Raw genomic sequence first — 24,041 nt, 5'->3', positions numbered from 1 at the left:
AGTAGACTTTCCTTTCCCACTGGAGTAGGAGCTGTCACAGATTGCCTGTAAATCTGAGGCTTGCTGTACTGATTTAAAGCCCTTCTCCAGGAAGGCATGTGTATGCAGATTTTAACCAAGCATGTGATAGGAGCCAAGCATTGAGTCATTGTTAATTGGAAACTTAATACTTACTCTTTCTGCAGCTGCACAGAAAGACAGCGGTTATTAACTACATACTGATTATTTTTTAAATTAAATACTTGCTAATTTGTGGAGTTTCCTTTTCTGAAAAAATATCTGAAGCTGACAGCCTTAAGAAAATTCACTTCTTTAAATCACTGTAAAAAGCTGCAAAGGAGATTGTAGTTGAAGTTATTTTCTGTAAGGTTGCTGCTCAATTTAGCTGATGAATACATCATGGTAGAAGAAAAGAACAAATTCAAATCTCTTGTCAACCATCTCTTTCGGTGCCAACCTTTCTACTGGTAGTAAATTCGAAAGTTTAAATGATTTACAGTTTCAACTTGTAGAGGAATTATTCAATTAATTGCTAATGTAAACGTTTTTCGAATGGCAAGCTTGTGTCTACTGTTCTATCAGGTGGGCTGTGTGATATATGTGTGTTATTTACAATCCCTTGTATATTGTAGCCTTGACTGTAGCTTTGCCTACAAAGTATGATGACAGTGTAATGTACCGTAAAACTGATAGAACTGTGCAGGATGGATTGGCAGTTACTGGGCATGTTTTCCAATTAGATGGAAAGTAAATTCCCATGTTGGTTGGTTAATACAGTACATACCGTATTACTAATTTTAAACTGAACACATCCTTTCCTCCTTCATCCATCACAGCTGTGGCCTTTCCTACGGATCTTCCTGATGTAAACTCTCAATCTAAGCCAATGAGAGAGAATCTGAACTGAACATTGAACCAAACTGGCCTACAGTTATAAGGCCTGGAGTGGATTGTTTTGTCTGCTGATAGGTTCTTGCATTGTATCCTATATAATAAAGTGCAAGTGTCTCTGCGTCCAGATTCCCTGTGTCCATGCTACTGCGCCTGTGCCCCACGGACACAGGGATTGGACGCAGAGACTGCACGCACACACACACGCACACTCTCCCCACCCCCACCCCTCTGCCTACAGTTTACCTGCGGCCGCCAACCGCCACTTCCGGCTGCTACCCCCGGCGACCAGCAGCCAGCGGGTGTCGCGCACACACACGTACGCACTCTCCCCCCCACCCCGGCCGCTCCGCTTTGACCTTTCGGTCTCCGAAGCCCCGTCTCATGCTGGAGGTGCGCGGCAAGGCGGCGGGGGAGAGAAGCTCTCCTCCCCCCCCCGCTGCCTTGCCGTGCACCTCCATCATGGGACGGCGCTTCCTCGGCGAAGGCAAGCAGGCGGGCTGTCTGCCCACTTGCCTTCGCCGAGGAAGTGCCCGCTGCCGCTCCGGCTCGGCAGCAGCAGCGCTTCCTCGGCGATGGCAAGCAGGCAGACAGCCCGCCTGCTTGCCTTCGCCAAGGAAGCCGAAGCGGCAATGGGCGCCGAGGGAAGCCGACTTTGGCTTGGCGGCGGCGGGAAGAAGGAAGGAATTCCTCCCTTTCTTCCCACCGCCGCCAAGCCAGTCCCCGAGCCAAATTGTGGCGCGGTGGGGGCTTTTTGCCATTTGCCTCCCCCTTGGCTTGGGGAAGGCAAACGGTGAAAAGCCCCTGCCACGCCGCAATTTGGCTCCGTCCCCCGCACGCTTTGGCTTGGGGAAGCAGGCAGGGAGACGGCAACAGCCCGGGAAGCTTTGTGTCCCAGGGCTTCCCCTCCGTTCCCGCCCGGCTAGCACCCATTTACTAAATGGGCTGAATGACACTAGTCTTACAATAAATGTGCAATCCAATGCAGAGGAGTGTTTTGATCTGAACTATACTTCCCTTCACTGTGATGCATATTGCGGGTTCATGACATGATTGAGATTCAGGTTAGTAGGTTACTGGAGTAAACAACCAGTGCACAAGCTTGGATTAGAAGCCTGGAATCACATTTGGTGACTGTAAGGAAATGTTTTAAATATATGTTACGTTTCTTGTGTTATTTTTGAAGTCTCACGAATATTTGCTAGCCTGGCTGCAACTAGAAACAAGGGTTTTGATTTGATTTTTGTTTTTTAAAAAAGCTTAGTTGTCTCAGCTGTATATGTCAACTTGACGTAAACAGTCAGCCTTGTCAGTCTGAATAAATTCTTTCTTAAGCAGACACAAATATGACAACTTTTAATCTCTTATTTTGATAAAATACGCAGGCTTCTGCCCAAGGCAAAATTTGAATGTACTGGTGGAAGACAATGTACAATTATGTATATATGTGAAGATAGCTACTGAGGCTTTTCCATAAATAACTGCTTCGGAAACTAAACTGGGTATAACAGTACAGATAAAATTAACAAAAGAACAGAATTCTATGGTCCAGAGTTCGCCAAGCTTTTGTGGGACTTGTGCATGTTTGCAACCCAGAGACACAGTTGGTGTGCACCACACAGGCACCCTAACCAGTTACAGACTGCATCCTTTCAGGTCTTATTTCAGTGAGGAGATGGGATTCTGTCTGTTCCAGGAAAGGCCTCTGCAGGTGTACCTGAGAGTGCCATGTTTGCAACTCCTGCTATAGTCTCTGGAGTGGCATCCCAGGACAGCAGAGGGAGGGTTACTCTTGCAGGTTTCCCTGTCTGAAGCATGGAAACCTCTGTTCTTGCTCCTCTGCTGGTGGGAATATCCAAACCTTCCTGTTCCCCTAACATGATGCCAGAATATTGTAGGGGGCAGGGTGAGGAGAATGTTGTCCTGGAGCAGGTATACTTATTTTTCCTCCAGCCATTGTCTATATTGACAAACATGAGAGAGAGAGGGCTTTGGATTTGCCAATTCTTTTGCTGCTGTTTCTCCCTTCCCTGATGCTTTGAGGGGAAATGACAAATTCCTGGATGAAATCAGATTAACAAAGGTGACTGTTTTAAATAAATATTTAAACTATTTACATAATAAAGTATTTTAGACTTGCTATCATACTGCTAAAACAAATGTTTAAACAACAACAAAACACTTAACAGCTTCCTGATGATTACATACAACCTGCCAAGGTATAATAAACATTTTGCTTGTTTATTTAGTTCATAGGAGTTGTACCTTTTTGAGGCTTCATGGGATATATACTCATAGTATTTGAGACTCAGAAATAGGCTGTCCCAGTCAGTGGCCGAGCAATATTGTGAAATTTCCAGAATAGTTACTCAGGTTAATGAAAACAGGGGAAAATGAATGCCTGCCACACAACATTGCATGGCTATTTTGGCCCGGACTGCATTTCCCTATGCTTGACTCACTGCTTCAAGATCAGAGCTCTGTGGAGTTGATGGTGACTTGATATAAACTAGTTTTTCCTCTTTGATATGCCAGTTTTGATTGCATCACTAATGAGCCCAGAGCATGTATTTCCCTAAACTTTTATATTTGGTCACTGAGCAAGCTTGACTGTTTATGTCGACAAGAAGGGCAGAATGTTCCTTTAGATTCAGTGAATAATATTATGGTCCCAAGAAAGAAAGCAGAATGATGGCATGTAGCCATGGCAACAACATTTTGTGTGTGGGCTTTTTAATGTAGGAGGATTCAGGTATCCTTGGTTATTGCTCAGCATTTTTTATCTAGGTTAAGGAAGAAATTTGCATTTTAAAACAAAATCAGCTTGGGAAATGTATGCACTCTTGCTCAGAATGCATACATTTTTTTTTTTAAGGACTTGGCTTGTAATAGAAGGCTATCTTCTACACAGGTTTCAATTAAACAAGTAGCTTCAGGCTTGGAGTCCCAATACCAAAAGGCAAAATATTCTTTCTGCTAAACATCGAGAGATAAGAATAGACAAAAAAAGTGCCTAGCTTTGTTCTAATTTAATCTATCAATACACTTCTGGCATATAAAGCATTACCCTTTGGGCTTTCTGAATGTTCTGACCTATTGTTCAAGGCTAAGTGATGTGGGGAGAGAAGCAAAAATAGCCGTCTAATTTATTTAGATATAAAGAGCAGCAAAAGGTAATCATTTGAGCAGCTGAAGTATCTCTTCGTAATATAAATCATAATATAAATGGCAATCCCTTGACTTAAACTTAATAGTACAGTACTTACAGCCTGGCCCAAGTTTTATAGCTTGCCTTTGAATGATTCACTTGAATAAATGTACTTTTGAATGATTAAAGACTGCTAGGCCACCTCTGTATCTCTCACTTTCATGTGGCAAACACAGTGTTCTTAAATACATGGTGACTAACTACACCGATCGCTTGTTAGTACATGTTTAGTTCTTCAGCTTTTCTGCTACCGGTAGTTAGTCACAGTAGACAATTAGTACTGTCACCTACCCTGGCATAACATGCGCACACATTCTCTAACAATGTATATATGAAAATTGTATGGTGATCTGGTGGTGGGAGAGCTCCTATACATGCTTATTGGGAGACCTCTTATTCACTGACATTGTGAAACATTAGAACAATTAGGCTTGCCTATACAAGCTCTCTTTGATACATGGATTTGTTTTGTGCTGATCCACCAGGGTCAGGGGGTTACCAGACAGTCGAAGTTGCCACTGGAACACCTAGAGTCCTCGATCCTCCAGGTGTTCATTTTTAAGTGGTCTTTAATTACTGTGGCGTTTCACCTCTAGAGGGCCTAGAAGGGGTTAAGTTGCCAGGGAGGGAAACGACCAATGGGAGCTCTCCAGCCAGAAGCAGGGTGTATATAGGGAGAAGCAGGCAGGCAGGAGAGTCAGAGAGTTGAGAGAGAGAGTTAGATGAGGGGAGAGTGAGTTAGATGAGAGGAGTTGGTGTGAAGATAAGAGCTGGTTATTATTGTGGTGGCTGTTAAATAGTGAGATAGACAGGATTCAGTGTTATGAGTTTAGTGATAATTATTATTAGTTATATTTAGAGGTAATAGGCCGGTAATTCATATTTAGAGGTATTAGGCCGGTATAGGAACCATCTGTGATTTTGAAACCGTTTAAGCTTTGTACAGTAACCAATACGCATAAGAACATTCAATAAACCATCTTGTTTTATTTTACTATATCCTGGTCTGAGGTGTGTGAGTGATTGAAAGTATTTGTTTGTCGTTGGCACATCACCAATAGACCGTCAAACGTCCGGGGGTGATGTGCAGGTCATAGTGACCGCGACAATTACTTTTAAGAACATTATTATATTTTGGTAAAACTGCTAAACATATTGTTAACTCTGGATCTCCATAATGTATGTAACTTGAACCTTGTGACTTCATAGTGTCCATATCTTTCTGTGCCATACATGAACTATGAAGATAAAAAATTCAACACCGTACAGTATTGCAATTTATACAGAATATATTTAGTTTAAAATTTCAACCAATAATTTAGTAGTTGGTTACTGGAAGGGTTTCACAAAGGAGTTCTGTTTCTTTTTGTATAAACTAAAGGCCCTCTGAAGAATGGCTGCTTTCAGTTGCATTGTAGCTGGAGAAAGTCTGTAAACGCCAGCTGCATGGCAAGTAAAATGAGAATGATTGAGCATGCTTGCTTAACTGTAGTTTGCTTCCTACTTCACAGATTCCATTTTAAGATACTAAGTAATGAAATGGAAAGCAATGGACTCTTGAAGCCATTTGATTGTTTTAAAATTGATTTAAGTTGTACTGAAATAATGTAATATTCATCTCTTTGGGTGTATTTACATAAACATTGCCTACATAAAGAGCCTCATACTACAAAGCAGCTTCTAAAAATGTAAGGTGTCTCAAGGAAATTCCTGTTCATAGGTTACAGGGGTGGCCAACTCCCAAGAGAGTGTGATCTACTCACTGTTTTACTCACAGAGTTAAAAACTGTCAGTGATCTACCCCTGTTTTTTAGGGGCTCAGGTCAAAGTTGTTGAGCTTCTTTGGGGGAGCCAGTGATCTACCACAGACGTCCAGTGATCTACCAGTAGATGACGCTCTACCTGTTGGAAGTGCCTGGGTTAAGGGAAATGTGTGGTGTAGGTGAATGCAGAGTTAATGCTTCTTAAGCACTGATAAGAAATCATCTCAAAGGTGTCTCGCTTATCCTATGTTCCTATAAACTGGATATGAGGGAAGGGTCTATAGATATGTGGGGGCAACACAGAGGGTGCTTTACTCTAGTGGTTTGTTTTCCTGAGATGGTTATACCATGCAATATAGCTAAGTTTGGTGTAAAATGAGTTGGACAGTTTCTGGTCCATTCTGAAACACAGCCTACAGTAGCCCTATTCAGGCATTCTGAATTGGGCATAAGTCAGTGCATGAAGAAAGGAGAGCATGCAGTAGCTGTACCCTACCAAACCGTGTCCTTTTAGTCCTCCACTGGGTTGTTTTATTTTTTGACAGACCTTTACAGCTCTAGTTTGGACAAATGATATTTTAGACCAAAACATATGTCCCTGTTTAGGAAAAATACATTGGTGGTATCCAATGTAGTAGTACCATTGGTCCAAGGATTTCCATTTGTACAACAGAAATTCCCTACCCTCTCTCTGTGTGCCCCTCCCCATATCTGCTGCAGAGGGTTGGAGATAGCCCAGAAGAGATTTGGCGGCACGCAAAAAGAGGAAGAAGGTCCATTGCACAGCCAGAAGTCCTTGTACTACTTCATTGGACCCCGCCACCAACTGTAGTTGGTTGAAAACAAGTGGATGCTTCCAGTCTCCACCTGGTAGATGAGCCAAAAGGAGAGAGAGAATGGGGAACACACAAGCCTGAGACTAGTTCATGTGGCACTCTAGTTCGGTGTCATGTTCTGGCCAGTAAAATTGGAGATAGTTCATAAATGCTCCTTTGGTCTCTTCACTTAACAGTTGCAGGTTGTGTGTTGAGCTGTGTGTTGGAGTTGCTCAAATTTTGCTTGCTTCATTCTGCCTTGGCTGCAGCAAAGAGACACAAACCACAGGGCTGAATTAGCATCACATGTCATGTGATCCATTACCTGTGACTTGTTTTTCTCCAAACAAACCAGAAGCAGAAACCAGAGCTTGTTGCTTCCCACTCATGGTTTGTTTGGGGGATAGGAATGCTGGTTTGCATAGCGTGCCAAGCCTCATGACCTGTTTGTTGCAGTTGTAGGCAGGGCTAAATAGAGCATGGGCAGTTGAGCAGTGTGTCCAGCAATACTGCTCATTCATTGCAAGCCTTCGTTTCTCCCTGACTGTAGCTTACCAAGGTGTGCACTATTAATACTGTAGAGCAAAAACATTAATCAAGGGGCATTGTGATAAATCTCTAGACTGATTCTAAATTTTAAATACTTGATTTACATACCAAACACATTTCCTGTTTCTTACCTTTTAGCTCATCAGCCTGCTTTGGTGGTGCTTGACAACAGTGCAGAAAAATGGCTGCGAACAAGACAAAAAACCAGAGCTCTCTGGCCCTCCACAAAGTAATCATGGTTGGCAGTGGAGGTGTGGGCAAATCAGCACTTACACTTCAGTTTATGTATGATGAGGTAAGATTTGTGATCTATGTGTACATTTTAAATTACAGTGAAGTGGACCGTTATTGGATCTGCACTGAGCTGCCTTACTTTGCCTCCTTAATATGAAATAACTAAACACAACCATAGATTGGTTCAGAAACACACACAAAAACAGTTATTCTTCAAAACCGAAATTTCTTCCTAAAAGAGTTATAACTCCATTAACTATAGCAGGGCCAATAAAACAGCTGATTTTATATTGTTGAATTCTTGCAGTTACAGCTTAGTTCAGAGATCAAGTTCCTCTTTCACAAAAACTTGGGAGGTTCAAGTAGGCTGTTCTGCTCTTATCTGTCTGAAGCACTCCAGAGAATTTGGTGTGCTATATATAAATACTTTATGATAACAATAGTCTATCAAATGTCACTTAGAGCTGTGTGTGTTCTGTGGTTCCATGCTTGTGCTGCAGAAGCACAGAATCTGACATTGGGTTGGCACCTCAAGAAAACTTCTATCTATAGAAATGACGATGGCATTGTTTGAACAATGTGAAATCTCAGAAGCTGGGGTGAGAGCTTGCAGGGAATGATGTTGGCTTTTCCCATCACAAAAAGAAACAAATATTTTTTAAACGTTGTATTTCTTTTTGCTAAGAATCTCATATTCCAGCCCCACCCATATAAACCTTTAATGTCTTACTGCACAACTCTAATTCCATAGTGAAGGAAGCATTTTTAGCCTTGTGTCCTGTGCTCTTCAGAGTCAAAACCGCAGCCTTAAAATAGCACAACGAAAGAAAATACTTTGTATCCAAGAAGCATGATAAGATTCGATAGTTGGTTTCCAACATATTTTGCTAAGAGGACTTATAAATAGTATCTTGTCTTTCGCTTGAGACCTACATGTTGGTCACAGTTCATGTGGGTCCTCAGATGTTCATAGAATTGTAGAGTTGGAAGGGGCCCTGAGGGGCATTTAGTCCAACCCCCTGCAATGCAGGAATCTCAACTAAAGTATGCTGGACTGCAGTTCTCATAATCCCCAGTCACCTTAGCCAGTAATCAGGGATGATGGGAATTGTAGTCCAAAAACATCGGGGCACCCAAGGTTGAAGAACACCAATATAAGGTGACTTGTAAGGTAAACTATTTTGCTACATTGTTCCCAGAAGTTACTACTGATAATTTGATAACCCATCCATATTGGTCTTTGATGTCTAGTCTTCTCAACATTTAGGAATCCTTATTGTGGCATACGGGCCGAAGTTGACAAAAATCGGGTATCTGGAGTAGAGTATGGGTGCTCTACAGTTAATTACTCCTTTTATAACTCTTAGTTTGTTGAAGACTATGAACCTACGAAGGCTGATAGTTACAGAAAGAAAGTAGTTTTGGATGGTGAGGAGGTACAGATCGATATTTTGGATACAGCTGGACAAGAAGATTACGCAGCTATTCGAGACAATTACTTCCGTAGTGGAGAGGGTTTTCTCCTAGTTTTCTCCATAACTGAGCATGAATCCTTTACAGCAACAGCAGAGTTTAGGTAAGTAGTGATCTCTAGACATTATCTATAGCTTTGTATGTGGTGCATATACTGTGTGCCAAAAAAGGAGTATGGTCCAATGAGTTGAATAATATGCCAAAGTGAACATCGTTTTACAAGTGTAACTAATAGTGAAATTGATGAGGTTACCTGGGTGGAATTCATTTGACCCAGGTAACACAGAAGTTTCCTTACTTTTTGCCACTGAGAAGGGTAAAATAATCTTCTTTGCCCTGCCCTGCCCTGCCTCCCAGGGACCACATTTTAAGAACTTGAAAATATTGAGCCCACCTGAAGGTATAAAGGCTACGGATGAACTTTAGCAATATTTGTGTTAAGTATGTTTAGCTGTTTCTTGGGGTGAATGTTTGCAGCAGAATCTTAGTTTTGGAAGGGACCTCAGAGGTCATCCAGTCCAACCTCTGCCAATGCAGGAAACACACTATTACAGTATCCCTGTTTGTTGGCTATCAAACATCTTCTTAAAAATGTCTAATGAAGAGAACAGCGGAAGTCTGTTCCACTGTTGAACAGCTTGTACCATCAATAGGTTATTCCTAATGTTTAGTCTTTATCCCTTTCATTTGTCATTTGAACCCATTGGTTCATGTACTACTCTCTGAAGCAGGCTTCCTCAACCTCGGCCCTCCAGATGTTTTGAGACTACAATTCCCATCATCCCTGCTAGCTAAGGATCATGGGAGTTGTAGACCCAAAATATCTGGAGGGTCAAAGTTGAGGAAGCCTGCTCTAGAGCAAACAAAAGCAATTTTCTTCATCTGTGTGTGGCAGCTCTTCATATAGTTGAAGACATCTATTTTGGCTAAACTTACCAAACTCCTTCAACTTTTCTTGGCTTTTGTCTCCAGGCCCACACTATCTCTGTCAACTTCCTTGAGACACTTTTTTTTTGTAGTTTTCGTTGAGCGAAGAACTTTAAACCTCTATTTACTTCAGAAATGCTCCCATCATTTCTTGGCATGTGAAATAATAAATTGGTGTGCGTTTTCCATTGCACGTTTTAGACTACCGGGAAATAGCTATGATAGCCACCTCAGTTGCTTGTGTTTAATATTTTTTACTAGGGAGCAGATCCTGCGTGTAAAAGCTGAAGAGGACAAGATACCTTTACTTGTGGTGGGAAATAAATCTGACTTGGAAGACCGTCGCCAAGTGCCTGTAGAAGCGGCTAGAAGTAAAGCAGAAGAGTGGGGAGTGCAGTATGTAGAGACATCAGCAAAAACCAGAGCAAATGTAGATAAGGTAAAGTTGGTTTGGGGGCAGCAGCCTTCTAAATGTGGTTCCTGACTTGCAGTTGTGGATAAATACAAAGCAAGAAACTTCTGCCCTTTGAGGACTCCTTTTATTATGGAGAATTTGAGGGGAGTCGCCTTTAAGAACTGTAGGGCTCTCACTCGGATAGCAAGGAAACTTGCTACTTTTGTGTGAGAATACAATTTCATGTGTCTCCATTTAAACTTTTCATGTGTCCATAGGAAAAGGTTCCTATAGAATTCTTCTAGATTCCACTGTAATCCATGCATTCTGCACTAAATTTGGATTTTTATGTAAAAGTAATAAAAAAGAGCGTTGATTTGCTAGTCATTAAAATGCTTCATTATGGACAAAACGTAATATTCTGTAGATATCTGTTGTATCTATCTAAAACAACAGTAAAAAGGTCTATTCCTATGGTAATTTTAATTGGTCTTCTAAAGCAAACAACATATTGTATATTATTATAGGCTGAATCCCTATATGCTAAAAAAAATTCTGTTATTAATGTGCAGTTTTTCATTTTAGGTATTCTTTGATCTAATGAGAGAGGTTAGAGCCAAGAAGATGTCGGAAAACAAAGACAAGAATGGCAAGAAGAGCAGCAAGAACAAGAAGAGCTTTAAAGAACGATGCTGCTTATTGTGATCTTTAGGAACTGTACATACAGGCTGCGGAATTAGCAAGACATTTACCACTAAGGGTAGAGGACTGGATGAATGAGAAGACACCTTGATCCAATAAGCTTTTCCACTCACATAATAGCCTTTTTGAAAGTGCAAAACCTGGTTTGAAAAATTATGAAGTTCAACAAATCCATGTATACCGAAAGGGACAGTTCTTGAAAGCAACAGTCCGTGCTAAAAATATTGCCAGCAAATCTTCTTATCAGTAGTATGATCACCCTGAATTGCTCTCCTGATGTTGCTCCCAATGTTGGCACTCCCTCTACGGACTCTTCCTCAGTCTTATGCAGTGGCTAATTCTCATTGAAGTTCAACCAAAGTTACCTGCCTCTCCCATGTGACTTCAGTTTTGGTGCTCCTAATAAAGGAACAAGCCTTTAGCCATTCTTTTAAAAGGGAAAGTTAAGACATACTGAGATCTCTCTGGTCTCTGAAATTTGCACACAACTTTATTAAAGAAGGTTATGATGCTGTCAATGCTACCATTTTGCCAACATATTGGATGGACGCTATATAAGGACTTAGCCATTCAGAAACAAAGACTCAGTAGTGAGTTGGTGTTTGAGTCATCGCTGCAGTATTCCTGAATTGAGCCTATAATTTCGGAGCATTAGTGGTTATATTCTGGCACGCTGTATTTCCAATTTATTTCCTCCTTCATTCCAACAGCTTATTCAGGGGTAAATGGACAAGGCATCTTTCTAATGTTGAGAAATTCATAGGTTTCTCTGTCAAGTAATTCCATACTGTCTGCCCAATACTAGACTTGCTCCCCCCCCCCAAAAAAACTTGAACATTCTATTTGTGGCATTGCAGTGAGTTTGTAAACATGTATTGAAGCTGTAGAAATTGGTGCATTTTTACTCTTTCAGTGTTTAACAAAGGAATTTGTTTCTTTTTTAAAAAATAATAATTGTGAAGTCCCACACTGAAATCTAGTGAGCTTCCATTCAGTCTCATTTAAATTCTGAGAGGACCATCCATGAGTAACTAACTCTGCGCATGCTCAATTGAAATTAATTGTAATTTTGCAAATCTAAGGCCCTTGTGCAGCAGAGTCCTGGGGGTTGTGCCATACAGAAGCACTTTGCTATTTAACTATGCTGGGTTTTCCTTCCCTTTCTATAATGAGTTATTGCTGTCTTTGTAATTTGAAGAGTTGCATTCAAACACTCAATACTATTTTGCTAAGAGTGGGATTAAAGCAAGGGAAGTGAGTGATCTTTTCACATCTTTACAGTTGCCCCTTTAAAGTGACATCTGAGCTAATTATGTGAAGTTGCCAAAAAGCCTGACCCTTACTGTTGTTGCACAGGTTGTATTAATTCTGCTGCTGCAAAACTTTTTATATAATTACTCAATAAATCATGGGGAGAACTCTGTATTATAAAGGCAGCTAAATATACGCACTAAAAGCTTTTTTTCCTGATTTTGTCACTACTTCATGTTTAATGTTGTGGATGGAAAAGCATGTGAAGGTGAGCAGATGAGTTTTTGAAATTATTGTTTTGCAGGCACAATAGGTGAACAAGTTGGGTGTGGTCACACAGGTGATCATTATTTCATCTTACCACAAAATAAGTTCAGAATCCACCTGGGAGAGAGTTGTGCATGGGTGCTCTGATACAGCAGCAGCTTTGTAAAATCAGCTGCTGCTGATAAATATGAGAAGAGGGGGCAGCAGTCTGGAAACTGCAACTAAGAGTAAGTGTGTCTGGATGTTTACAAAATGCAGTTAGTGTTTCTCTTGCTTACGGGCAGAGTTTAGTTACCAAATAGGACTATGAGAGAGCTGCCAAAGTAAAGAAATCTCAATTTAAAGCTGCATACATTTGCATGCAAATGAAGCAGTATTAAAGTGATAAATGAACATGTTTAGCTGCATTCTTCCTATAGTTGAGATAAGGTTTTCAAGCCACTGGTATCTCTGTATGCTTCTTTTCCTGCGTGATGGCAAAACCTGTTCAACCTAGCCTCTGTACAGTGGCTGAGAACTACATTTTGGCTGCTGGTGTCATCAGGGTTAAGTCCTGCTCATGCAGCAAGTCTGATTTGCCAACATGTCATAGCTTCACCTCTCTGTGCCTCATCATTGTACCATTTCTCTCACTCTTGCAGCAAGAGGACCAAATACTGCCAGAACAGTTGATTTGATTGCAGATCAGGAGTGTTGATTGGGGAGACAGAAACCTGTTTCCCCCACCATCACCACAGTTGGGTTAGAAATGGTTCATTGGGGTGATCTTAAGAGCATATCTAGAACTTGAGGGAGAAATCCCCATTCCAGCTTACCTGTAGGGAAGGACAGCTTTTTCACCCAGCAGATCCTATTTCTTGGGCAGATTCTGTTTCTCAGAGTGGGAATGAGTTAATACATCCCTAGGTTTCATCAGCTCTGATTGTTCCCTGCCTGAAATCAATGATGTTTCCCCAGTCTTATGTAAGGACTCTCCAGAGTTGTTTACCAGGTCCAGTTCTACAATCCAGTGTTGACTGACCACCTATGCAGAGAAACAGCCAATTTACTTGGGCAAGCACGTCCCAGTCATTGATGGAAAGATAATTCAACCATGTTCTCTAGTGAATCTACCCAAGTCTTTTAAAAGAAACAGGACGTTGACTGTGCAATGAGTCTTGGATGTGAGACTTCTGTGGATGACTTTGTTTTTAATCTCTCATAAAATCACCAGCAGCAAGTAACTGTTTCATTAATTAGTTGTGTCATATCCGTCTGGATTTACAGCCACTCTTTCTCCAAATAAAAGCGATGGAATGGTAAGACTATTTTTTTAAATGGTTAGCATTTCCTTAAATCACATTCACGGGAGGGTTCTATAGTTAACAGTGCTGTGGTTTAGAAGGAATACAGTATGGGCCTTAAATTGAAAAATTGATTGGTCTCATTGCAGAAAGGGCAGTAAGAGGGTAAGCGATGACATGATAATGTGCTTGGGTCACAGTGCTTCTTAATGTTATTGGGGGAAAGTTTTTTTCATATAAGTAAAATAACTACAATAGCAGTTGTATTGAAACAATTACATATGCTTTTAGTAGGAGGCAAGAAACAATGTTACAAAACAAATTGTCAGGGCAGATCAAATCAATAACAATGAAAATATCAAGCAAGACCAATAAGGCATAGTAACCCATCAGTGTCAATAAAGGGCAAGTGGTTCTGATATTGCTGAAGATTTGTCTCTTCCTTCCAGCATCTCATTAATCAGGAATGAAAGCCAGGCTCTAAGTAAAGATTCTTATCTAGAGATGGACCTTTTGATCTCTCGATTGTTAGGTTAGTTCAAGGCGGTCCAAAATGCATCCCAAGGGCCACATGCAGCCCTTGGGGTGTTTTTTTGACACCCCCCCCAGTCCTTGCACTGCCTTCCCAAAGCCAACTAAGCAAGGTGCTGGGCTTGGGGAAGGAGGTGTGAGGGCTCTTGACAGGATCCTGCCTCCTTCCCAATCCCTTGTTAGCACTTTTCAAGCTTTGGGAAGCCAGAGCCTTGTACCTTCTCTTCCCAAAGCCCAGCACCAACGTTTCCTTTTCTTAAAGGCCAGTCACCTAATAGCTTCATTTTGCCAATGTATGCACACTTAGCAATGTGGTGCATCACAGAATCTGCCATCTTTCAGTATTGTGCAGTTGCACCCACATACACATCTGTATGTGCACATTTTGGATGTAACATCTGTCACATAGATCTAACCCAAAGGGTGGCTTCCAGTTGAGCAGAAAGACACAAAATGACTTGTGTTTTTGCACGGTCTGGGCAGAGGAGCTTGTATGTAACATTTACTAGTGACCGAGGGTGCTAATCCAGTTTAAATGTAAGTGTGTGTGTGTGTGTGTTTGTGTGTGTGTAAAGTAACCACCAAAGTATCAATAACTAAAATTTGCATAAATGGGAAAGTGTAATCTCTTGCTATACAAAGGAACCGATTTCTCTATGCAGTACTGAAAGTCTTTTCCAGTCCCAGTAGCGACAGGAAATTACTATTTAACTAGATGCTGTTGGTTTTCTTTTGTAGTCACACACATACTAGTTGTCTGTGTCCTTTGCTAGTTATGTATATATTTAAAAGCTTAAAATCTCAGAAGCTGATTTTTATAACAGTGATACAAATCAGATAAAAGCTTTTCTTAAAGATTACAGTCATACCTCAGTTTAAGTACGCTTCAGTTTGAGTACTTTCAGTTTAAGTACTCTGCAGACCTGTCTGGAATGGATTAATCCACTTTCCATTACTTTCAATGGGAAAGTTCGCTTCAGGTTAAGTACGGACTTCCAGAACCAATTACACTCACACTTCGGGTTAAGTACGCTTCAGGTTGAGTACTCCGCGGACCCGTCTGGAATGGATTGATCCACTTTCCATTACTTCCAATGGGAAAGTTCGCTTCAGGTTAAGTAAGCTTCAGGTTAAGTACAGACTTCCGGAACCAATTGTGTACTTAAACTGAGGTACCACTGTCACTATAAAATGCCGACAGGTCAGGCCCTACCATTAGGCAGAGTGAAGTGAGTGCCTTGGGCTGAGCATGTGGTGGGTTCCCATCCATTGGAGGACAGAGTTGTTATTATTATTTATTGAATTTCTATACTGCCCTATACTCGCAGATCTCAGTTGTTTGCGCCCCATAGTCTGCCCCCTAAACTAGCCTGCCGTCCTCAGATGCAGTGAAGGAAACTGACCTGTTGTCCGTGTTGAAGTAAGATGCACTTGCCAATTCCATTGGCCTCTATGTGGAATGGTGTGTGGCTGTATATATACCCCCTGTTTAAAGCACATTTGAAGCACATTCCTCCCCACAGAGAATTCTGGGCACTGTAGTTTGCCCCTCGCAGAGTTACAGTCCCCATCAATACCACAATATCATTGGAGCATGGCAAGCCTCCAAATTCTTCAGAATTCTTTATCTGGCAAGGTGTCCCACATGGAAAAAAATAAAGTAGTACAGAAAATTGTTTAATTTATATCTTGCCCTTCCTTCAAAAGGTACCTAAGTTGGCAAGCAACAAATGATAAAACAATACAAACGTCAAATAGAATTCCTGTAGAGATGCAGACTGTGAAAGAGCTCAGTTCCTGGAGACTCAGTCCCCAGATGGAGACTGCAGGATTCTGGGATAAAGAAGCAATGGCTCCTCCCCATATCAGGTAAAAAAAATTTTGTAGCCAGATCTCTCCCAGACTGAAACAAAGCAAATTTCTGGGGTAAACACAGAGCAGAGTGAGGATAAATGTGACAGTCTTTAATTTAAACAAGCTGACTTCATTGTTACTACACTGTATTGTCTTCTTCTGTTCACACATGAATTCATCATAATGTGTGTTTAAAAAATATATCAAACTTTATTCTTGACAAGGCCTGAGTAACTAACTTCTCCAGTCAGGCCACACATCTCCAGGAGCCGACCTCCTGGGTTTTAGCTGTTCCTTTTAAAAAGGCCAAGCACCAGGTATTTATTTGTGTAGACCACACACATCGATCTGATTTTGGTATTTTATTTTTCCTCATCATCCTCTCATTCATGTACTACCTTGCCTAATGAAAGATTTCAAGAGAACTCTATAGCTTATCCCACTTCTGTGACATTTTGGTTGGTTCCAATAAAGCTTTGCCCAACTGGATTTTGGGTTTTTTTAAAATTAAGTACCAACAAAGCTCTTTTTTGATTCTTTAAATATAAAATATTGCATGTTCTTCAGTATGAACATAGGCCAGTTTGGAACTTTACAGTTTTGAGACCTATTCTAAGCCCTAGCCTTGCTGCAGAAGTGAAGGCAGGACTCATCTGTTTGCTCCTCCAAAGTGCTTCCAAACCTCTCCCTACATTCCTTGTCTTGGAGCTAAATCCACTTTAATAACTACACCCTTTAAATGCTATTTGAACAGCACTCTGTTGCCACATCAGTGGTGCTTGCAACTATCAGTGCAAAGCCTTTCTTGCCCACCCCCCACCCCTGTTGCATGGCTTCACAGATGAACATTTCCATTTCTAGACTTTATGCTTACAGAGATTACTTTGAAAAGTCATCAAAGATGCATGGTAAGCTGATTTTTCTGAATAAGCCCTAAATTGTGTACAAGCTGACCAAATACATGTTGCTTGCCATGACTGGGGCCTAATTTGATTAGTAAAATGTATGGCATCTGGTGGGCGGGGCTTTTGTGCTGTGCTCTGGAATCGGCCCCTCCCTTCGGGTGTTCAGTTAAATTCAGCCATTCTTGCCTCGTGGTGTTGTTTTTAGTTTCTCTCAGTATGTAATTGCGTTACAATTTTCTGTACTGTTAAAGTTTTGTTTGACATACAGTATACGTAAGATGCCTATTAGCTGAAAGAAAAGAAACTCTGCTGAAGAATGGTGGAATATCCTAAACTGGGTGAGTGAGGAGATATTCCCAGTCTGACAGAAGGATTGTTTTCTTTAATCACCCCCACCCTCCACAACACACAGAAGACCCTAGTCTTAGTCAAGATCTGTCTAGTGATTAGTTTTAGGATAAGGAACAAAAATAAGGTGTTACGGTCTTACTGTGAGAGAGGTGGAAAGACAGGATGCAATTGTATTAAATAACTGAAATATAACTTAGTTGTGCATGGATCGAATCTCCTACAGAACATGTCTCTCAGAAATCCTGAATAGGTGGGTTTTTTCAGCAGGCCCATCAAGCTATGTGCTGAGTAGTATGCCTATTACAGAAGCTGCATTGGCTGATAAATGTAGACATAGACCAGTTCCATTCAATGGTTTGGATGAATCTCCCTGGTAATTAAAATCGGCTCACATGAGCTCTTTCAAACATTTTCAGGTGTTGTCATCATACAATTTATTCATTTAAAGGAATGTGGAGTTACTATTGCTGCATATCACAAGGGCCCTGTAGAATGATGGTGAGAGGTTCCCAAAAATTGCACATGAGGAGTTGTTGTTTTTTAAAGCCCTTCAGTATAGCTGAAAGATCTTAGCACAATGTTTGACATTGTTTCATGTTCCTGATGTGATCCCAGCTGCATCAAAGAGTCTTTGGAAAAGCAAAATAAAGTACTCTGTGTTGTTAGTCATTTACATATAAATGGAACTGAAGCATGGCGGGAGGAGGGTTTGTGTGCTCTATCAAAGATCTTCAGCCACGTCCAAAATCTTTGACGTGTATAATAAGCAGTTTAGGTGGAACAACAACAAAATTAATGAGATACCCATTAATTGTTGGGTATGTGCTTGGAAATATGACGGACACACACACACTGAAATGATGAGCAATATCTATCACTTTGTCTCCTATCCCCCATCAGCCACCACATTGTTTGCCTATAGCCCTGAATGGTGTGTGTTTGTTTTGCTTGTGCTATCACACAGTTGGGTGTCGAGGTAATAGCTATACCATTTCTGACTTCGGTATGTCTGCATTCATATTGGCCTTTTCATTTCAGCAGAGGCTCAGTGTTAAAGCACCTGATTTGCATGCAGAATATCCCCTGTTCAATCTCTGGCATTTCCAAGTAGGGCTTGGAGAGTACGTACCTAGTCCGAGAGTACCTTGGAGAGTGGCTGCAAGTCAGTGTAGACAATATTGAGCTTCCTTTGTTCCATATCTTACATATTGAAATTATTGCCTTTTGCATACAGGTTCCTTTCAAGCATAGTTGTTTAAGTGGGCACTCATCACAGTGGAATGGCGATCTGTAAATACGAGACATAAATAATTGTTTCCCCCTCCAGAGCATCTCAGTATATTGATTAGCAATCATGTTTTAACTGTTATAATTAATTATATTATGCTGCTGCTTTCACTAATCCTCAGAGGAGCAGGACACATAGCTGCCTAAGTGCTACAAAAATGGGGGAAAGCCAAGGCAAATATGAATAGGGGTTTTTATCTGAAGTGGGGCCAGTTGTTCACTATGCAGGCTTTTGAGTAAGCAGCTGCTTATCTGGGGCAAACTATGTGTGACGCTATCTGCTTTACAAAGTGCAGCTGCAGAGGCTGTAAACTAAAGCAAAAGATGTGCGGCGGGGGAGGGGATTCCTAACCTTTCCCACTTTTTGCTTTTGTTGCTCTTAAATCTTACATTAAGAAAAAAACCATACCTGTATCTTTTACCCTTATGGGCAAAGAGCACTGAGAAGGGGGAATCTTCCTCTTTCTGCAGCGCAATTTCACGAGCCAAAAGGGTTAAGAACCTGCATCCTGGTCTTGCACATTAGTTTGCAGTTTCTGTGCCTGAATAGTTGTGTAGTGGGCTGTAGGTACTGTACTGATAATCTTGCACATGGCCGTGATAAGAGGCAATGGATTGGTACAAAATTTGAGAGATACCATTTGCGGGTGCATGGGTGTATTTACTTGTGTGACTATAGTTGAAATACTTTGTCCTCAACACTGCTTGTAACTGGGCTGATAGGTCAATTAAAAGAAGAAGAAGTTAGGACCAGTAATCTTGAGCAGGAAACTAGGTGCATGTTTAGATTCTAACTAAATGAGCAATGCTTTCATATGAACTACTCCATTGCTTTCTGTTCATGTCTTTGGAAGCTAGATGGCAGAATGGTCACATGGGTAATGGTAGTTTAACCACAATGTATTTTCACTGAGCAACTGAAACATCTTGTAGAAACTCCTTCAGAGTTTTGGTTATAGATATGGGACAAAGCATATTGGAAAAATATCTCCATTCCCTGAAAGCCCTGATGAGATGGGCCTTGCATATTTCGTCTAGTCATTTGTTTTGTTCTTACATTCTCAACATTCATTGTCTGTTACTTTAATCTTGGTGCTTTGCATTGCATGGCCTTGAACCCCAAGATAAGTTAGCTTAAGGTAGTTCATAGAAGGAAAGGCTCTCATAGCTTCCTTCTCCCCGCAGTCTCTGGCATTCCATTCTACATTCTTCAGGGATGCTTCTGTAGAAGGTCTTTAGAGAACATGAATGGTTGCAGGAGGTTGGAGGAGACTATTGATGCAATATTCAACACCATTCACAGTGCCACAAGCAGCCTCACTTCCCTGAGCATTTCCAGATGACCTGTTGGTTGAGCATCATAGCTGCCAAGTTATCCCTTTTTTTAAGGGATTTTCCCTTATGCTGAATAGGCTTCCTCGCGAGAAAAGGGAAAACTTGGCAGCTATGTTGAGCATTCATCCTTATTTGACAATGTTGGCTGTTTAACAAGCATGCATTCTGAAATTTTGTGTAGAGGGTGTGTTCAGACATTGAGTTAATTGCATTGCCTCCCCAGATTATAATGCTAGTGCTCCTGTCCTGTTTTCTAATGTTCCTTTCACAGTGCAGTACCTGTTGCATTATGAAACTGTGGCTTTTTGATCACCGTGTCACACTAAGATTCATTCACACGAGTGGATGTGGTGTGGCGCAACAGCGTACATCATTGGACATTTTGCCACTTTTATGTGCACACATGCTTCTGTTCCCCCATGATTCTATTGCAGGTGTTAATATTGCACAGCATGAAGTGACTGGATGCATAAAAACTGACTCCTTTTGGATATAAAGCATTGTCCAGACCTATAAAAAGTATCATTCCGATTTTCCTTGCGGAGCTTTCTATTGAAATGTAACAGAAACATCAAAGATACATTCAAAACATCCATGCAGTGCTTCTGCTGTCTAACACAGGCTCAGTATCTTAGAAATAAAAGATAATTCCAAAAATCTAAACTGTGTCTCTCTTTCAGAACCTGCATTCCAGCCCTATTGGCCTTAGGCTATGCAGCTGTTGGAGAACCATTTACTTCACTTTGTTCCCTGTGGCGCTCAAAGAAAGACTAACAGCCACCACCCTTTCAAGATGGCCATTTTGCAACTCAATACCTTTGTCACTTGATCTAAGGTTACAACGCCAACATGTTAGCTAGCAGGAAACAACAACGGTTATTTATCAACTAGTTAAAGCTCAGAGACAGCTCTTTTCGGAAGTCCCCATGTCACCTCTATCAACTATAATTGTTCAACTTGAATTTTCCCGTGTGTGTTTGATATCCCCCTCACAAAAAATAACAACAGTCTGAAAGTGCCCCTTGAAAGTGAATGCAAATATAAATATAAATGAAAGGTGGGAGAAAGAGAGAGGGGGTGAGAGAATTTAAACTTTCTCAGCTGATGGGCAAGGCGTGTCTTCCATGCAGCTTGACAACAAGGATGAAGTGATCTCCCTGCCAGTCTGCAGGCAGCTCACAGCTGGTATCAGCATAGTTTTCAGAATGCTGAAAGAATCATCAGGCTAGAGTTAGCTACACTTGGCTGAGATTTTATTGTTCTCTAGTGACCCCCTGTGGATAAATCATATGCCTGATGTAATCCTTGAGACACAACACCAAAAAGGGTGAATTCTTACCACATGGGATGAATAATACTGAACTTGATATCTGGAAAGGTTATTATAACCTGAAGAGTTTGAAAACAGGTGGTACAAGTTCTGTAACAATCACTTGGTTTTCTGTGTAATCACAGTTTTAAGCATACCCCGCCCACCTTTCATTTTTATTTCGTCACAATTTCTGCATGTGAAACACTTGGTTTTGCAAATGAAATTGTTGTCAAAGGCTGACCAGATGTGCATGCTTGACTCTGCAGTATAGAAAATGAGAAGCTGCTAAACTTCGTAGGAGTCTGCAGTCTTACTACTTTTACACTTGGTGCATCCTCAAAGAGGATGGGATTCACCTAACAAGCCCCGTCAACAGAAGCCCCACTGCCTCAAATTTGCCGTCACGGGCAAGTGCCCTCTTTGCCCTCCCATAAATATAACTCTGAATACCCTGGAAGATGAGAAGATACCTGCATAGCTCGGTCAGTAGAGCAAGAGACTTTTAATCTTGGGGTCATGGGTTCGAGCATCATATTGAGCAAAAAGATTCCTGCATTGCAGGGAGTTGGACTAGATGGCCCTCATGGTTCCTTCCAACTCTTATGACCCTGTGGCTGGTTGACTGCAGTCCTAAACAGGAGCACTATTTACTACAACATTTTGTTGCAAGCCCCAAATGTGATAAATTGGGTCCTCCCTAAACAGAGGGCACTTGTTGCGGTGGGACCCAGCAATCAGGCCTTGTGTTGTGGGTGGGATCATTGGAGCAGCCACAACACCCTACGGGTGGTCCCTCGAACCAGGGAGCAATTGGGCTAGCGGGATGCCAGTCAAAGCAGTTCGAGGGACCACTACTTAAGCACTGCACATGGCCCAGAGCTTCTCTTTTGGGCTTCAGTGCATCGGAACACCCGCCCACCTCTCCCTATATTTAGAGCTTGTGCTTGACCTTGCTATGCCGTTGTGTGTCGCCTGTCATTGGGACAGGGAAACGGCAGTAATTTTCCCCACTTGGCTGATTGGCTGGTGCCATTTGGGTTTCGCCTGCCGTGTAGCAAATCGTCACAACTTGTAAAGTTGCAGATAGGCTCTGGTTCTTGTTGATAGGGGTGGCAGGATGCCTAGCCATCCCTATGTGTCCTTTAAGAAGGAATCCAAGGGCTCATGGTTGGTCTTCCCTGTGAGGGGTTGTGCCCTGAGCCTGAGTTCAGGGCTCATCTGGGTGGAGGCGTGGCAGACACCCGTGCCTGCCTCTGTCCCAGGTGTTCACCCAAGGCTGACTTATGCTTGGTGCCCAGAGTCAGCGCTGCCTGCAATGCTGCAGGAAGCTAGCCGAACCAGAGTCTATGCAACCACTCACTTGATTTCTAATCCAGGGGTTCCCAACAAAATTTTCTCGAGGACCCCTCATCGAGCCGCTATTGTGACAAGGACCCCCATTAATTCCTAATCCTAAAATTAAAAAGTGAGAGCCAAATTAAGAGTCTTTTTATATTATATATTTATACGTTTTTTACAGTTCTTCCTCTTCATCTGTAGGCCTTTGTCGTTTTAACGAACCACTTTTTAACCAACGGTCCATTTTTAACTACGCGAACTGTAGCTTCTGCGAAAAACAACGCTTTGTTTACAAACACTACTGTTTTGCAAAGAGGCAGTGCGCACCAGGGAGGAGGGAGGGGAATGGAGAAGGCAGGGTACCTGCGCAGTAGCGCACAAATGAAGCTGACGTGCGCAAAGCATCTTGGGGAGGTGAGTGTTAGTAGAATGCGCGCGCTGCCTCTTTGCAAAACAGTAGTGTTTGTAAAGCACCACCTAACGGCATACAGCAGAACTACTGCCTCTATCTAATTCTAGTTTTGCGCTAGACTCTGCTCATGCAGGAAGCGGCCAAAACAAAAAATCTGTTATCATACGAAATATATTTAATATATTTTGTATTCTAATAGCATCTTGCGGACCCCTCTGGCATAGCTCGCAGACCCCTGGGGGTCCCCGGACCACCTGTTGGGAACCACTGTTCTAATCAATAAAGTTGTGGCCTAAATTCTGCCAAAAACCAAACCAAAATTTGAGTCCTGTCTGAATTTATTTCTAGGCCAGGTTAAAGGGTCTCCACATGCAAATACGTATTATCTACATGCAGTGTAGCTCAAAGAGGGGCTGACCCTATCATGGGTGCTGTGAAAGGGTAGCAGACTGGTAATTGTTTCATTTATTATTATTGTAGTTTTACTGCTAGGGAGAAATGAGGGTATTTGTGGGATTATCTTCTTGAGGTGCTAAAACAACTTGGCTAGCCATAGGTATTATGTATTTTAATACCTATGGCGCTGGTGGGAGGGGATGTTTCTCTAAATCACATTATGGGCTCGCCTTGATTCAAAGTATCTCCTATGGCTCCCCTGAAAGGTCTGGCTGCATTTGAACAGCAGTTCATTCAATTTCCCTGATGTTCCCTAACTGCAAATGCCACTTCTGGAAAACTATTGAAATATAGTATATATTTAGCACCCATCTCTTTTTTACCTAATTCCAGAAAAAAATAATCAGTTTGCAGCCCCATTAACAGAAGCATGGGGGAGTAGCAACCTTGCCCAATGATGTTTAATAGAATCATAGAATTGTAGAGTTGGATGGGACCATGAGAGTCATCTAATCCAACCCCTAGCAATGCAGGAATCTTTTGCCCAATGTGGGGTTTGAACC

The 24,041-nt window shown here is 41.6% G+C and overlaps 1 protein-coding gene across 5 annotated transcripts in view; it reads left to right on the top strand.

Annotated features, from left to right (window-relative positions):
- The window catches only part of RALB (RAS like proto-oncogene B), a 32,496-nt gene extending 18,715 nt beyond the window's left edge, over positions 1–13,781 (top strand). For all 5 annotated transcript variants that reach the window (XM_035128723.3, XM_088662384.1, XM_088662383.1 and 2 more), the window contains 4 exons: positions 7,365–7,521; positions 8,828–9,036; positions 10,122–10,299; positions 10,840–13,781. In XM_035128723.3, the coding sequence (XP_034984614.1) occupies positions 7,408–7,521; positions 8,828–9,036; positions 10,122–10,299; positions 10,840–10,959 (621 nt within the window). In that variant the 5' untranslated portion in view covers positions 7,365–7,407 and the 3' untranslated portion in view covers positions 10,960–13,781. The remainder of the gene's footprint in view (positions 1–7,364; positions 7,522–8,827; positions 9,037–10,121; positions 10,300–10,839) is intronic.
- Positions 13,782–24,041: the final 10,260 nt, after the last annotated feature.

The sequence above is a fragment of the Zootoca vivipara genome, chromosome 1 (genome assembly GCF_965207765.1).
Source record: "Zootoca vivipara chromosome 1, rZooViv2.hap1.1, whole genome shotgun sequence".
Lineage (NCBI taxonomy): Eukaryota > Metazoa > Chordata > Lepidosauria > Squamata > Lacertidae > Zootoca > Zootoca vivipara.
The sequence above is the reverse complement of the archived record's forward strand: the minus strand, read 5'-3'. Positions and strand labels throughout refer to the sequence as shown.